Here is a 17207-nt window from a genome sequence, read left to right on the forward strand (position 1 = left end):
CCGGGCGGTGAGGCTGGACCCTCCTCTCTCCCCGCCCCCCACTCCGTGGCTTGAAGCACTCCTGCCCATGTTTCCCCACATATCCGCTTCTACATTACAAGATGTCAGAAAGACCAGAGAATTTCATAGGAAAGTAGATGACGAGTTTCATCTGACAAATGAATTCAAATGCGAAAGATGCGAAGAGGAAGTAAAGTTCAGGTTCTAACTGTCGCCCTTGTTCTCATACCTGTGGTGTTTCCACATACCGGCTTGTTTTAATTTTAATTCTGGTGTGTGCCCTTTGCTAATGCAATCCTGAGATAAATGTTTTCCTTGCGGTACAACCTCCACCTCCTACCCGTATCTGCATAATCTGGCATAGATTCCTTGTACTACTGACTGCTAAATTTGGACAAAAGAACTAGATTTCTTTCAGTTTTCTAACTGGAATCTTGAGATTTGGATCAGCATCTCTGCAAAAACCCAGGCAAAGCAAAAACCTAGTTATGATCTCTCCGTGGTGCTGAAGCAAGGCTCCCCAGTTCTGTTCGGTCACTCTCAGGCGTCTCAATCGTTTGTTTTGAGGTTATCAAATTCCTTTTCAGACTTCACATGTGGATCCTAACAGCAAACGATTTTGTCTCGCAATGGTAACTTTCTACTAATTTAAGTAGGTATAAAATCGGGCCAGGTTCTTTAACGTTAGCTTTCATATAAGGATAGAAGACATTTGAAAAACTGCTTTTCCGTTAATTTATCGCACTAGAATATATCCTTTTATTCTAGGCCCCAGATTCTGCTTTGTCGGAGGTGGAGAAGACTAGATAATATTAGGCAAATTTCCGCGTAAAGCCTGCACCTCTGTCTCTTGGAGCTACATTTCCCACAAGAGTGAACTACATTTCCCATGAGATCCTGGGCGTGCGCGCGGAAGACGTAAAGCGACAGCTTCCTGTCTCGCTAAAAGCTGCGCGGTCGACAACCGGAAGGTAAGTAAGGGGGTTCGGGGATGAATTATTTTCTGGGTTATACAAAGAGGAGCGGATAAATGGACAAACAGCTGGACCTTTTCCCCCCTTTCCCATACCTTAATCTTCAAAGCAATGATGGGTAGAAGTGGGATGTAGCTTAGGACCCTGTTTTTGTATCTGGTGCTTTTTGAAGCTCCTCTCAGAAACTCACAGCGTAGGAACTTCTTTAATTCGATTCTTAGAGGGCCCTTGGACTTGGAGTTAAGTCTCCGCTGCCTCAGAATCGTTTGCTTATAAAACTAAATACTAGTAGAGGTCAGGATTCCAGTAGTACGTGGGGAGGGAGGCGTGGCGACTTTTCTCAAATAGGGAGCTTGCGTTCCACGCGATTGCTTTTCACTGTTAATGATCATAGCGCGTGTCTCCTGATCCTTTGGGTATTCCTCCTCCTTCCCTCTTTGGTTTAAAATAAGGTTCATCATGGAAAACGCTTTCTCCTACTCCACTGGTTATTAATGTTTTGAGATTTAAGTCTTGTAACGTCAAAAAATAAGTATTGAAACTCTAGCGATAGCGAATTATGTTTACAGTCGATGCTCAGCGCATACACCAATTCCCTCATTGTGGTAATTTGGCAGCCCGTTTCCAAGCGTTAGGTCTGCTTAGGGTTTGCTGTGGTGTGCTGGAGGAAGCTCTGTACCGAGTCAGGGGTCTTGGGCTCAAGTCTTTTTGCCACAAATCTTACCTGCGCTTAAGCCCTTTGGACTAGTTCTTTGGTTAACTATGGGTTAAACTAGGTATTCTGGAAACTTTTTGTGTTGGTAATTATTGGGCTTTGAGATAATATGGAGGTAAGTCTTTGGTGTAATTTGCATATAAAATGCCATGTGGCTTTTAATTTTAAATATAAAAACTACCTTTAATCTCACTACGTTTTGATTTTTCCTTGTGCTTTGTGCACATGACTGAGATCATATAGCTTACAACCTGTTTCATTTAATTTGTACTTTTTCATTAGTTTCCCGTTATTTTCAATGGCTATTTTCTATTTAATCATTTCACTGTTGGATAGTTTGCAGTTTTTACTTATTTGCAGTGAGCATTTCCTACATCTGTCTTTGAGTTACTGATTATTTTTTTCCTGATAAATGTCTCGCAGTGGAACTGGATGAATGATGTAGCTTAAATATTATGGAGAAGATATAGCAGATAGTAATGGTCAAAGTTACTCATTTCTGCATTGCACAGCTGTTTTCCCTTGAACAAGCAAACTATTTCTGCGGTCACTCTAATTAATGGCTTCAAATGCTAAAACACAACCTCCAGATTTAGATGTTCCTCCGTGGATTAGAAGCATCAATAACAGATCCAATTTAAGGTGAACTGAATTAGTGTTTTGGTCCGTACCCAAATATGCCAGGTTCATTTTGGTATTCGTGTCTACATCTAGTTCCAAATGTTAATAAATTCTTTTTGAGTGGGAATAGCCTTCAAGTGACAGGCATAATTTCCAAGAAAATCTCAGTGGCAAATTATAAAAAGCATGGTATTCTAGAAGTGACAATTGGAGGGCAATAAATTATTGAAGTAATTCTGAAATAAAACTTGGGTTAGTGGAGCGCCTGGGTGGCTCAGGGCGTGATCCCAGAGTCCTGGGATTGAGCCCCACATCAGGCTCCTCCGCTGGGAGCCTGCTTCTTCCTCTCCCACTCCCCCTGCCTGTGTTCCCTCTCTTGCTGGCTGTCTCTCTGTCAAAATAAATAAATAAAATCTTTAAAAAGAAAAAAAAAAGGGTTAGAATCCTATATGTTATATAATAGTTATTGTCTATTAAGAAGCATTTAAATTTTCTAGATTTAGTATGTTCCTTTAGTAATGGAGATATGTTGTTACTTTTCTTCGTTCCTTTAAGATTGTGTGCATAAAGGACAGTTTTTTGTTCCTTTCCTTTGGCTCTCAGTATTTAAGTGGTGAAAGTATGATAGGGAGTAATGATTGGAACCAGAGTCATAACTCAGTTTTGAGATCATCTTACTTTGGGAAGTATTAATAAGTAAAAATAAGATCAAGTTCACAAAATCCCAATTCTTTAATGAATAAGCTTAATGCCCAGCAACTTTAAAAACAGCAACTCACATTGGCCAAAGGTTAAAAACAGTAAAGAACAGAAACAGTGCTATCTGACAAAGTGAGAAGACTAGGTCTGTTTTTCTTTGGCATGATTTCTCTTGCAGTTAGTGGATTTGAGAGTGGTAATTTGGAAGTGAAGGGGTATTTGATACCAATGTGATACAGACCTAGGAAAGACCAATGATGGGTGAAGTCCTTACTGTATAATGTTCCATGGGCTTTCAAGTTAGTTTCTATTTAAATAGAAGGACAGAGATAAAGAACCAGGTCACCCCCAAACAATCCCATAACAGAGGTTAAAAAAAAAAACATTTAAGAAGGAAAAAGAGGGAAGGGAAGCTTCCTGGGCATGACACCATTTGCAAGGTCACAACGAACACCCCAACGAAGGGCAGATCTTTTCTTCTCAGTTGGCACCAAGTAGTTGTTTGGAACATATATGTGCTGAGGCTTGGACTGGGGTTCTGCTCGAGAAAGCATCTGCTCTCGGACACCCCAGCGTAATTCCTTTCTGTGATCCTCACCAGGTAACCTCATTGAGTCCCAGTCTCGTTTGTACTCAAAATATCGGGCTACCCGGTCTACCTTGCCTCGGTTTCTGCTCAGCTGGTCCAGTCTTGGGAGAATAAAGGACTTGGGTCGGCTGGCAACAATCAGGTCTTGTTCATAAGCCGGAGGGCCCATTCCTTCTCTTTGTAGATAGCAAATGAGCTGGTCTTGAGAAATTCCTTGGTATTCATGTGGTAAATTAAATTTTTGTGAAATGTCAACTGGGGATTCCCTGTCTTCCTGGAACTGTAGACTCATCAGCCTTTGTCTTAAGTCCCAGAGATCCATATCACTTTCTGTACCGGACTCTGATTCACTGATAATTGACTCATCTGTCACTAATACTTCCCCAGTTGGCTTCCTTCGCAACACCTTTCTCTTCATCACTGGCTTTCGGAGTCTTTGGGAGGCCTCAGAGACTGTTTCTGAAGTGGCATTACTTTCTACGTGTGGGTACTGCAGTTGCAAAGGAAAAGCAGGTCGCTTTCCTGGGGTTACTGAAGCTTTACTGTAGGGATCATACTGGATAGGCTGGGCATCTCTCCTGACATCTCCCTCACCCTGCCCTGCACAGATATGGGTAAAAGCTGTAGCAGCTGCCAACATTCGTTCTTCTGGATCCATATTGGCCCACTTTTGTTCATCGGGTCCCATAAGTTCCTCCATTGCTTCCCCTACACTGTAGGACCTTCTGCAAGAAAAAATACTGATCAGATTTCTGGTAATTCCTAGTTCATATAAATTGTTCATTCCCTTTTTGTGTACTATTTTATTGTAGTCAGACGGAGAGAGAATGGCTAAGGCAATCATAAATGTAATAGTTATAAAATAGATTACAGTAAAGGGTAATATGGTAGCAGTTTGGAGGAGCATTAACTCAGCTCCGGAGAATCCATCGTCTGCTTTCATTTCCACTCTCTTCTTGTTTGCCCCCACTTTCTAATGCCTGGTAGTTCCTGCTACCTTTAGTAGCTCCTAGCACCGGACAGGTGAGTTCTGGCATTAAAAAAGCTTGTGACTTGGGGCACCTAGGTGGCTTAGTCCGTTAAGTGTCTGACTCTTGTTTTTGGCTTAGGTCATGATTTCATGGGTTGTGAGATCGGGCCCTGCATCTGCACGGAGTCAGCTTGAGATTCTCTCTGCAACCACCTCCCTGCTCACACACACGCTCTCTCAGTAAAATCTTAAAAAACAAAAACTTGTAACTACATGATATGGAGCATATAATGCTTAATGGATATTATACAACTTACACTTAGAGGGGCACTTTATATATCGAGCATTGTTCTATGTGCTTACCATTTATAATTCATGTAATCCTCACCTGTGAGGAAGTGGTACTTTTTACCTACTTTCAACAGATGAATAACACGGGGCATAAAGTTAAATAACTAGCCCAAGGTTACACAGCTAGTAAGTGGTGGAGCTGGAAGTCTAACTCAGGCAGTCTGGCTTCAGAGTCGTTTCTTTTAACTATGAGAGTGACTTAATCCAAAACCATCACAAAAGCAGTGATATGCATATAAACACTCCTATGCTTAAGAGATTTTTTGAAGATTTTTATTTATTTGCGAGAGCGCACCCATGCATACGCTCCCAAGTAGAAGGGAGGAGGGAGAGGGACAAGCTGAGCAGGCAGCCCAACATGGGGCCTGATCTCACGATTCATGAGATCATGACCTGAGCCAAACTTAAGAGTTGGATGCTTAACCGTCTGAGCCACCCGGATGCCCCTCTATGCTGATGTAATTTTAATACATCTTCAGTTGCCAAGCTAAATCTGTTCATCCCAGTACCCTGTCACTGAAATAACTTTTATAACCCAAACCAACCAGTCAAATGCCCAATGCTTGTCTCCTGACTGGATCTAGAACAGGTAGCTACTGCCCACTATTTCCAATATCCCTACCATTTTTCTTTTTTGTTTTTAATAACCTACAATTTTTCTTTTTAAACTGAAAAACTAGTACATGCACATGGCAATTTTTTAAAATTAAAATACAGTTGACATACAATGTTACATGAATTTCAAGTGTACATTTGACAAGTTTATAGGTTATGCTAAGTTCACAAGTGTAGCTGCTGTCACCATAAAGCGCTATTACAGTACCACTGACTTTATTCCCTATGCTGTCCCGCACATGTAATTTTAAGTAAGGATCTCCCCTTTCCCTACCAAGTCTATCTCTCAAAGGCAGTTTCTTACGCTTTCTCTAGTAATCTTTCCATATTCACATGTACATTCTTATACCATAAAGGAACATATTATGCAACTCTTCTGAACCTTAAAGACAGTCTCGGTTGATCGAGCTATATCAGCACATGGAGACTTTCATTTTGTTTAAAGTTGCATAGGATTCCGATATATGGATCGACCATAATTTATTCATTCAGTCCCTGATTTAATTTAGGTTACAGTCTTGTTAAAACGAATGTTACGACGAGTATCTTTTAAGTTTTTTCATACTTGTACAAGTATATGTGTATGTTAAATTTCTAGAAATGGAGTAGGTGGGTCAGAAGATGTGTGGGCTCTATTTGCTGGCTGTTGTCAAATGCCCTCTGAAGAAGCTGTATTGATGGCATCTTCCAGAGCCTGTTTCTTCATTCCTTCTCCTAAGTGGTGCACTATCAAACCTTCTCTGCAGTCAGTTTGGTAAAAAATAGTTCTCCTATGAATGGCACTTAAATTGAGCAGACTTGAACAACTTCTTATGCATTTTTATAAGCTCCCCCCCCCACCTTTTTGTATGAAATGCTTTTCCTTTCCCATTTACCTCTCAGGTTGTTGGACTTTTTCTGTTTGATCCTTAAAACTGATGTATACATTCATAAAATACTTCTATATTAAGAAATTAGCCCCTTGCCATAATTATTTTTCTTCCAAGTTTGTTGTTTACCTTCTGATTTTATTTTTTGCTGGTACAACTTTCAATTTTAGGTAGTCACGTTTTTTGGTTTTCTACAGTTTCTGCACTTCTGCAGGATCTTACTTAGAAATGCCCTTCCCACTCCAAGACTATAAAAAAGGTTTTCTTCTAGTACTTTTATAGTTTCTTTTTTTTTTTTTTTTGTATTTAAACTTTTAATCTATCGTAGATATAAGAAACCCTCAAAGGCCAAAAACTAAATGAGCTACCAAGAATTAGATAACATTGGGGCGCCTGGGTGGCACAGCGGTTGAGCGTCTGCCTCCGGCTCAGGGCGTGATCCCAGCGTTACGGGATCGAGCCCCACATCAGTCTCCTCTGCTATGAGCCTGCTTCTTCCTCTCCCACTCCCCCTGCTTGTGTTCCCTCTCTCGCTGGCTGTCTCTATCTCTGTCAAATAAATAAATAAAATCTTTAAAAAAAAAAAAAAAGAATTAGATAACATGGCCTTAGAAGAGACTTGGGAGATAATCCATAACTAAAGTGACCGTCAGTCATAGATTGTCTAGCACTGTCCCAAATTTAAGGATGTAGTACATTTGTCCCCATATTTTTGAAATATGACAGGAATTTCAACATCTTAATTACATTTTCCTGACTGACTCTTAACAACTACTGGAGGTACAGAACATAAATTAGACTTAAAAAAAGGATCGTGATGCTTAATTACCTTTTTTCTGCCATCAAAACTGCTTTAGAGTGCGAAAATCTTGACTTCAGGCTCTATTTCCAATATGAAGTGCAATCATTGATAAGTTTCATCAATCAGGCTAGTCTCTACTGTAGCACCTTTTAAGACAGAACTGAGTGTTAGATGTTAGAACATATAAGCCACTAATTTTATCTGAAATATTGGAAAATTAGTAGAAAGAGAATAGACATATTCTATAGGAACAGATTTTGTGATCAGAAAGATTGGACAAGTATAATGAAAAGTCAAAAAAGGAAATGTTTTAAAGAAGAAATATCAGTAACATCAGTCCTTAAATCATCTCAGCTAGTGAAGAAAGAAATGGGATCTACAAACATCTTCCCCGACTAAACTTTAACGATGCTATTTCTTATTCCCCCTTCCTTTTCTTTTCCCCTGTGAAATGGCCAGACAGGATGGAAAAGAAGAGCATCTGTGGATCCTTAACAATTAAGCTAATGCTTATCTCCCTGGACAAAAGCGAAATATATCCTTTAGGCATTAAATCAAATCTTAGGTACTATCTGCGCATAATGGAATGATACTGACATCACCAAAGTAATCCACATTGAAACTTCTATCCTTTTACTCTCTTTTCAGGTAGAGTGGACCTATATGATTCCTTTATTCGTGGGGTTGGTTGTCTTATCATGGCTGAAAATGAAATAGATAGAATCCAGACTGAGAAACTCCTAAAGAGAGTACAAGAACTGGAGCAGGAGGTACAAAGACTTAAAAAAGAACAGGCTAACAACAAAGATTCAAACGTGAGAGAAAATTCTTTAGGAGCTGGAAAAGCTAAGCGTGCATTTGATTTCAGTGCTCATGGTCGAAGACATGTAGCCCTAAAGATAGCCTATATGGGCTGGGGATACCAGGGCTTTGCCAGTCAGGAAAACACAAACAATACAATTGAAGAGAAACTGTTTGAGGCTCTAACCAAGACTCGACTAGTAGAAAGCAGACAGACATCCAACTATCACCGGTGTGGGCGAACAGACAAAGGAGTTAGTGCCTTTGGACAGGTAAGGGCCCCTATACTCTTTCTCAAAACAATTGCAATACCATCATATTTTAGGTGTATGTATTAAGAATGCAGACTGTGTCTCCAAAACAAACATCTTTCTTTAATTCCACAGGTGATTTCTCTCGACCTTCGTTCTCACTTTCTGAAGGGCAGAGCTTCAGAGGATTTTCATGTAAAAGATAAAGTCAGCGATGCTGCTAAAGAGATTCGCTATACCCACATTCTCAATCGGGTACTCCCTCCAGACATCCGTGTACTGGCCTGGGCCCCTGTGGAACCCAGCTTCAGTGCTAGGTTTAGCTGTCTGGAGCGGACTTACCGCTATTTTTTCCCTCGTGCTGACTTAGACATTGTAACCATGAACTATGCAGCTCAGAAGTATGTTGGCACACATGACTTTAGGAACTTATGTAAAATGGATGTTGCCAATGGAGTCATTAATTTTCAGAGGACTATTCTGTTTGCTCAAGTACAGCTAGTGGGCCAGAGCCTGGATAAGGAGACATGGCAAGAACCTTTCCAGTTGTGTCAGTTTGAAGTGACTGGCCAGGCATTCCTTTATCATCAAGTCCGCTGTATGATGGCTATCCTTTTTCTGATTGGCCAAGGAATGGAGAAGCCAGAGATTATTGATGAGCTGCTGAACATAGAGAAAAACCCCCAGAAACCTCAGTACAGGTAAGTTAAAAACAAAACAGACCAAAAAAACCAAAACAATTGTTGTCTTTAGAATACTTTTAAATATATTAAATAATTTAAATGATTAAAGGTTAACATATCTTCCTCTCCCAACAACTGTCTCATTAACTAGGTCACCTGTCTTACAGAATGTTATGAACATGCTCTCCTTGTTCTGTCCCATTAGTAAGAAATAGGTGTTTGGACCAGGCCCCTTAAATAAAGTAACATTCATTTCTAAGTTTTTTTCCCCTGAATTTATGTTGAGAGGTATTACTGTTAGGTTCTGGTGAAGTTTAAAAGTGAGCATTCAAACTATTCATATTAAATCTTCCTTGCTTTATATTATTGGGTAGTCATACTATTGTACTTTTGAATTTTTCCTAATATTCAGTGTCTGAAAATGGTAGGAAAGATGGGAAGAATAGTCAGACTTTTCTTTTGAGAGCAGGCTGAGGTCAGATAGACCAACAATTCATTCCTAAGCAGTGAAATCTAGTTTTTACTTCATACCATACAAAAGTAACAAGTTTGGAAAAATAAAAAAAATAATTTTATAGCATTATGGTTGAGGCAAGTTAGCTCACCTCTCGGCGACCTGTTATCACTGAAATTTACCCTAATATAGATCAAGCCTAACTAGTTGATCCATGGTTTGTTGTTTTTTTTCTTTTCATGGTAAAGTTGTTCAAGGTTAGGGATCTTTTTTTATTTTCTTATCTTTTGGTCAATACTGACAAAGTTTTTCCCCTTTTAACCCAATTACCTACCCTCCCCACCACCATGTTCTTAAAAAACAAGGCTGTTGGATGGCTGCTGTGTATTTTCATGCTGTGTTTCTTGTCTCTTTTTCTCTCTAGTATGGCCGTAGAATTTCCTCTAGTCTTGTATGATTGTAAGTTTGAAAATATCCAGTGGATTTATGATCGGGAGGTTCAGGAGTTCAATGTGACCCATCTACAACAACTATGGGCTAATCATGCTGTTAAAACGCACATGCTGTATAGCATGCTACAAGGATTGGACTCCGTAGCAGTCCCCTGTGGGACAGGTATAACAGGAAGATCCTTGGATACATTTACTAGAACCAAAGTTATATGGGTATGGGGGGAGGTAGATTTATATAAAGTTTGGAGGTGATTCTATTGTGGTAAAGCATCCATGTAATATTTGATTGTATATATTATAGGACCAAAGATGGATGGAGTGATAGAATGGAGAAATGTTAAGCCCTCTGTCATAAAGCAGACCAGTGCCTTTGTAGAAGGAGTGAAAATGCGCACATATAAACCCCTAATGGATCGTCCTAAATGCCAAGGATTAGAATCCCGGATCCAACATTTTGTACGTAGGGGACGCATCGAGCACCCACATTTATTCCATGAGGAAGAAACAAAAGCGAAAAGGGACTGTAATGATACAATGGAGGAAGAAAATACTCTTTTGGAGAAGCCAACAAAGAGAGTCTGTGTTGATACAGAAATTAGAAGCATCAGTTAACCATAACAGGATCTGGGAGGCAACAACTACTTAGTGGTAGGTGAACAGAAAAGAAATCCAAGATAATATGTACTGCAAGAAGTCCTTAAAATTCAGATGATTGATTCTTTGGAAAAAAAAAACAAAACAAAAAACCCAACCCCAATGACCATTAAGCCCTATAAAGGAAGTTCTAGCTTGAATTAAGAGTTCAAACATTCTCATTCCTCCCCAAAAGGATTAATAGATAGAAGCAGCAAAAAGCAATTGTGAAATGGAGAGATTTACATACACATGAAAACCTGTGCCTTGTGTTCAAATTCATTAAAGGCTGATCCTGCAAGTGTCTAATTTGTTATGCTGTCTTTTTAAAAAGTAAATGAGGTACTCACCACTCATCTGAATTCTTGTAAAGAGCTTTACCTGAGTGTCTTATTTTTTAAGAGAGAAATTTAAAATAAGAACTTTAATCAGTTAAATATTTGGTACATTGGTTTATGAAAGGCACACTACTACCTGAAAGTGACCTAACTGAATAAAACACAGCATCTCTTATAAAGCTTATCAGTCTAGTGCTGTGAGCCACAAATTGTCTTGGTTACAGTCTTTTTTTTTTTTTTTTTTTTTTTTTTTAAGATTTTATTTATTTGAGAAAGAGAGAGCATGAGCAGCGGGGAGAGAGAAGGAGATGACTCCCCTTGAGCAGGGAGCCCAATGCGGGACTCGATCCTAGGACCCCAGGATCATGACCTGAGCCAAAGGCAGTCGCTTAAGTGACTGAGCCATCCAGTTCCCCCCCTTTTTCTTCTTCACAACCTTTTACATATGTAAAAAACATTCTTAGCTTAGTTCATGGGCCATATAAAAATAGGCCATGGAGTTTACCACCCCCTGGTGTAGTGGTTTTAGGAAAACTCTTATAAAGAGATTTCCAAGCTAAATCTTGTAGAACAAGTGGGAGCCAGTTAAAGTGGGGATAAAGAAGCAGAACTTTTTAAGTGCGTCCAAGGCAGAAGATGCAGTTTGTGTAAAGCGTGAGAGAGAGCAGCACTTGCCTGCAGGTAATTGTAAATACAGGAGTCTATGGCATGACACTGACAAGAGCATAGTTTAGAAAAGGAAGCAAGAATCATGTTTGTAGAGTCCTGTAAGCCTTCCTAAAAAAGCTTAGATTTTTATCTTGAGAGGCCACTGGGGGAATAAAAAAATACAAGCCAGAATTGTGTAGCAAAAATATTGCTCTGGATACGGTGTGAACTGGAAGAGGGCAAGACAGTGGGACCAGTTAGGAGGCTCTTAGAGTAATCAAGGAATTAGATGATGATGGCCTAGACTAGATTTGTAATAAGGGGGATGGAAAGAAGTAGATGAATTTGAAATTAAGAAAGGAGAAGCAACAGGGTTTTATGGCTGAGTGAATGTGAGGTTCAAAAGTAGGGAGGCTTTCAGGATAACACCTAGGTTTCAGACTTAAGCACATCTAAGACGCAAGGGACAGGAAAATAAGGTGGGGCTTTGTTCTCAAACATAAGTAACCCTCAAAATATTAACACCAATATTTATTCAAAAGAGTTCAAAGTTCTTTTAAAATGATACATTAGCTCTTATAGCAATTACAATAATAATAAACATCAAATGAACTCAGACCTTTTGCCTCGATACTAATTTTCATCACTGCAGAGTGAAATACTTCTGTACATTTATGAAATAATTATGTGTCCGAGATCCAAAGTTTTACTTACCAATCAACAGTTTGTTCCTACTTAGGTTCAAAACCCCAGGGATACAAGTATGGTTTATATCCTCAAGCTGCTAGCTAAGACAACATATGGGACAATTACAAACAATATTAACATACACAGACTGAACTGATGCTGTGTTCAGTGCCACAGAAGCTTAGTAGCTGGTGGGCCACAGATAAAAGATTTCACTGAAAAAACTCCAGGTTTAGGATGTAAAATAGTATAAGAAAAGTCAAGTGACCTTGGAGTACTGAAGAAGACACATAATAGCTTTTACATTCTAGCAGGGTAGGAACTGGAAAAGATCCTCATTTTAGAGATGGGAAAATAGTGTACAAAATAACAGGTTTATTCTTACTAGCCAATTGCACAATCCAAGTCCTCTGGATTTTGAATCAGGTCATTGGTTTTTGGAACCTGATTTGCCAAATTTTCCTAATACCCTGAATGTTCTTAAAGTACTGCTTTCTTCTTTAATTTTGATGTAAGGATCTTTTTCAGTGTAATCACTGAATATAGTAGAACATCCTCACTTTCACATGTTAAGGACAAACCAAAGCATTTCATTTTTTCAACTTCCTACCTGATTTCAGTGTATCTCCACTGCCATTAGTTTTTGAGTTAAAGAAAAACCTGGAAAAAGAACAGTTTATGAAATCACTATTTAAAAAACATCAACTCTAAAGAGATGATACATGGGACAAAAAAACACTAAAAAGCCATGCTTGGCAGATTCTATAGAAGCAAAGGAGTGAGAGGATCAAGGTCCTACATCTTAAGTAAAATCCTTTCAAGGTTAACTAGACTATACTATCAAATCTAGTACAAGCAGCATTTAGTGATAATGTCTTTGGTAGTTACCATAGATCAACTCAAGAAAATCATCATAGATGAAACAATGATGAATCCCAAAATGTAACTTTGCAAAAGTACCTAAATTATCTGAGGTAATATTTATCAAATTTATAAATTTGAGCTTCTGACTCAAGGTAGGAACTAAATAAACATTAGAAGTAGGCCTTAGATCTTCCTTTCTTCATTGGAAAAATGGAATTATTCCAATAGATGGTGAAGTTGAAATGACATTATACACATTATATATGAATATATAACATGTAATATATATTATATGTAACATTATACATATATAGTAAATAAAATGGTTCTTTATGAAAAGTATTACACCATTTATTTCAACGTTCATGCAATACAAAACTACCTAATAAAAAGATAAACAATGAAGCAGGGACAGAAATGGAATAGCATTCTGTCCGGGCTAGGAGGATCTCCAACACTAAAGCCCAAAGAGATTTTTTAGGGCATATGTACTATACTTCACAGTGATTAACCTGTTATCTTCTTTGCAGTTAAATTATGGCACACTCCATTCTTTTTCTTGAATGTATGAAGATGGGTATTTGTAAATAACAAAATATAAACTTTAGTAAGGCCCACAGGTAACTGTAAATTCTTTATGTTTAATATAAAGACCTGATAATCCTTTCGCTTTACTTGGGAAACTTTCACACAGAAGCTAGAGCAGCTTATATTTTGCAGATTCTGGTAATATTGACCAAAATACCCAACAGCACCTTCTCTTCAAAAATCTGGAGCAACTCAGTGTCCCAGGCTTAGTAGTTGCAAGTGAAAAGGTTTCAAGGGTGGAAGGGGAGGATTTTAAACTGGAATAGTAGTTGGATTCTAACCATTACAGGGGGGCTACTGCAGAGTTACAACAAATTCCTCTACCTCTGGGGAGGTAAGCAAGCAGCTTAAAGAACTACAACATTAGAACAAAACAAAACAAACACTGACAAAAGACAACCTTAATCCAAAGAAACAACCATTACACTTGTTAACAGAACAAGTGTTAACAGGAACACCTGTTAACAGGTTCAAAATCACAAATTCGAACTCCTCTTAGAAAGCTATTAAGAGGTACACAAACCAGAATAGGGGAAAGACAGATGATTTACCAAAGAAATAATGACTAATACACATAGAAAAGGATGTTTAATCTCATTCATAACAAATAAAAACATTAAGATACCCTTTTAGATTGGTAAGATTTTTCAATATCCAGCGCCAGTTAGAGGGTGGAGAAATAAGCATGGTTACACTGTGTGGATGGGTGGGTGGGAGGACATTAATTTTTCTAGAGGGCAGCTTAGCATTATGAATCACAATTTAAACTGTACCACAATTTCCAAGCCATAATCCACTTCCAAGAATTACTCTAAGGAGATAAACTGAACAAGAATGCAAACATGTATACATACCTGTAGCCACCATCATCCTATTTTATGATGAAGAAGCTGGAAAAACAAGTATCCATCATTAGGGTATTGGTTAAATAATATATTGTACAGTACAGCAATTTCAAGAAATACCATGCATCCATTAAAAACGGTAATACCTATCTATATTTGACAAGCATGTGTTCCGAAAATTCTAAGGCATAATCTACTTTTTAAATGAATATGCTTTATTATATTCAAAATATACAATTATATAAAAATAAATATTTTATAAGCATAATCATGTAAGTATATATTCGTAATGAATATATCTGAAGGAAACCCAAATATGAAGTGGTGTTTTTTGTATGGTTATCTGAGGCCGATGGAATATCTAGTATTTTCTTCCCTTTTTTTCTTTATACGTTCGTACTTCTTGGATTTATCTCTAAAAACAATGGGGCTGTATAACTTTATAATCAGAAAAAAAGGTGTATTTTCATCTGGGGTATCCTAACTCATTAGGGAGAGAGGTGCACACACGGTTACACCCAGGAGTTCACAAAGGGAGTAACCAGGGCTTGGGAAGACTCTGGTCCCCGCGCGACAACAAAGACAATCGTGTGCCCACCTGGCGCTGGGCGTGGCTGTCGCCTCGGATGCTCCCGGCCTCCGGGGAACCTGGCTCCCTCGGCGGCACCGCCCCCCGCCGCCCTCTGGGCCACGAACCTGCCCGCCGCTGCAGCCACCAGGCAGGCAGTGAAAACCGGGAGCGCCGCGGGCGCCCGAAGTGACTCGAGGGGCTCAGGCACGCCAAGGGCACAGCACGACAGAGCTTACACCTGCTTTGGGGAGCAGCAGACCTGGGGTCAGTAGGGATCTCAGGCGTTTCCCAGCCGCGCCAGGGGGGAAACTCCCATTCCACGCTTTTCAAAACCCGACCTCTCCACAGCAGCGGACGGCCGGCCCTCCTGGGCCCGTGCAGCCCCTATTCCAGCCTCTGCCCGCTTACCTGCCCCGCCGAGGTCAGCTCGTCGCAGCGAGCCCCGCCGCCCCGCTAGCACAGCACCGCAGGCCTCCGTTAGCGTCCCGTAGCTCGCGCAGGCGCACAGCCCGCCCACGCGCCGAGGCCGCAGTTAACCGCCCCGCAGTCGCCGTTTAAACCTGAAGAGCGAACCCGAGCCCTCGGCACCGCCTTTCAGCCCTCCTATTGGCTCTGAGGACGAGCGTCTTCCACATCTACATTCTGATTGGTGCTCATTTTCGCTTCGCCTTCTCCCACAGGCGGGAGGAAGCCCGGGATTTGAGGCGTGGATTCGGAAATTCTCCAACCTCCCCTTGGACTGGTTCGTTACCCGGAACTGTGTTTGGGTCGCCTGCAGGCGCACAGGTAGGGAAGGAGGGGACTCTCTAACCTTCGTTAACGGCTAGTTGGCTGGGTTTTGGCAGGGGCGACCTTACCGTTTAGTCCGCCTCAATGGACGGCGTCTCCACCCTTCCCAACTCCGGACCCCGGTGTGTGTGTGGGGGGGGGGGGTGACGTCGGAAGAGGAGGCTCCCGGAGCTCGCCTGGCGCCATTTCCAGCGATCCCTCTCTTCAGAAGGTTTACCTGCGGTCTGACCCACGCAGGTTCTGTTTAAAAACACAGACGCGCATTGAGACCTTTCTGTGGCTCACAAGGCTGTCCGACCCATTGCTGTGTCTCCTGTCCCTACCGACGTTACTCTGCACCTGTGCTCCAGCCGCACTGACCTCCTTGCTAGAACAGCACTCGCGGTTTTCCTCTGGAATGCTCTGGTCTACTCCCTGCCCATATCTTAATTTTTAAGAACATTTTTTTTTTTTTTTGGTTATGTACCCGCTTTGAGGATCGCTGAGGATGAGACCTAGAAAAGAAAATGCATAGAGGTCCCCACGACTCAATATTCTGATCACTGCCCTGCAACATAGCTAAACAATTTGTCCTCCACGTCTGAGCGTTCTGTATCCCACTTCACACAAACAGGCAGGTGCTGGTTGACAAATTTATATCATTTCTTAAATTCAAGATTCAGTGAGAGGGAGAGGATAATATTTCATCCTTTTTCTCCAAACACTTTTACCCCTTAGTCTCAGGGCCTTTGCACGACCTCTAAGTCACTTTGGATTTGTTGGGAGGAAGAAAAAGGAATAAACAAGATGGCAGATGGTGGGTTGTAAAGTTTTGAATGACCCTATGCGTAGATTTCCACTATCAACACTACTTTAGTGCCACACATTCTATTCTTTCCTCATAAGCAAATATTCCTTGTTCTAGTTTGGTCATCTCACACCTGTATGACTTTTTGACATCAAATCTCTGCAATCCATGTGTCTTAGAAACAAGAGCACTGTCATTTTTCTTAGCTACTGCTTTGATCATTCAACATGCTCATCTTCACCGCCAATTATTTTCTTGTTATCTTTTATGACAAAGTTTGGTCTTTGAAAACCTTTAATCCATGACAATCTGAAGGATCTATCTCCTGTCACGTTTCAAGTGGTATCTTTTGTTCAACACAATCCTTGTTTTTTGGTGGATCACTTCATGCTCCAACTTTGCCTAGATCTGATTTAATAATCTTCATGATTCTCTGAAATCCATTGAACCCACGTCAAAAATCTTAACCAAGTCCATCTAAAATAAAGTATATGGAAGAAAATTCTATTCTTGAAAACCAAACTGCATCCTTAAAAACATCAAGGAAACTTCAAACACACACACAAAATTGTATATAAGGAAGCCCCATGAACTTAGTGCCTAGTTCCAAT

The 17207-nt window shown here is 40.2% G+C and overlaps 2 protein-coding genes across 5 annotated transcripts; one reads left to right on the forward strand and one right to left on the reverse strand.

Annotated features, from left to right (window-relative positions):
* Window positions 1-929: 929 nt before the first annotated feature.
* Window positions 930-10783, forward strand: PUS3 (pseudouridine synthase 3). Of its 2 annotated transcripts, none has more exons than XM_045798080.2 (5): window positions 930-971; window positions 7854-8278; window positions 8393-8958; window positions 9819-10009; window positions 10148-10783. In XM_045798080.2, exons 2-5 carry the CDS (start codon window positions 7904-7906, stop codon window positions 10456-10458), a joined length of 1443 nt encoding a protein of 480 aa, XP_045654036.2. In that variant the 5' UTR covers window positions 930-971; window positions 7854-7903; the 3' UTR covers window positions 10459-10783. The 2 variants fall into 2 exon arrangements, with proteins under 2 accessions (XP_045654036.2, XP_087724430.1); XM_087868304.1 differs by having other exon boundaries at window positions 8756-8958.
* HYLS1 (HYLS1 centriolar and ciliogenesis associated) lies at window positions 3024-15565 on the reverse strand. Of its 3 annotated transcripts, XM_045798083.2 has the most exons (6): window positions 15429-15518; window positions 15048-15261; window positions 14459-14494; window positions 12763-12812; window positions 7233-7351; window positions 3024-4323 (listed from the first exon to the last, which is right to left on the reverse strand). In XM_045798083.2, exons 5-6 carry the CDS (start codon window positions 7244-7246, stop codon window positions 3396-3398), a joined length of 942 nt encoding a protein of 313 aa, XP_045654039.1. In that variant the 5' UTR covers window positions 7247-7351; window positions 12763-12812; window positions 14459-14494; window positions 15048-15261; window positions 15429-15518; the 3' UTR covers window positions 3024-3395. The 3 variants fall into 3 exon arrangements, with proteins under 3 accessions (XP_045654039.1, XP_087724431.1, XP_045654038.1); XM_087868305.1 differs by lacking the exon at window positions 15048-15261 and having other exon boundaries at window positions 3024-4320; window positions 15429-15565; XM_045798082.2 differs by lacking the exon at window positions 15048-15261 and having other exon boundaries at window positions 15429-15565.
* Between the last annotated feature and the right edge of the window lie 1642 nt (window positions 15566-17207).

This window comes from Ursus americanus, chromosome 16 (assembly GCF_024610735.1).
Source record: "Ursus americanus isolate L20-20 chromosome 16, mUrsAme1.1.p, whole genome shotgun sequence".
Classification (NCBI taxonomy): Eukaryota; Metazoa; Chordata; class Mammalia; order Carnivora; family Ursidae; genus Ursus; species Ursus americanus.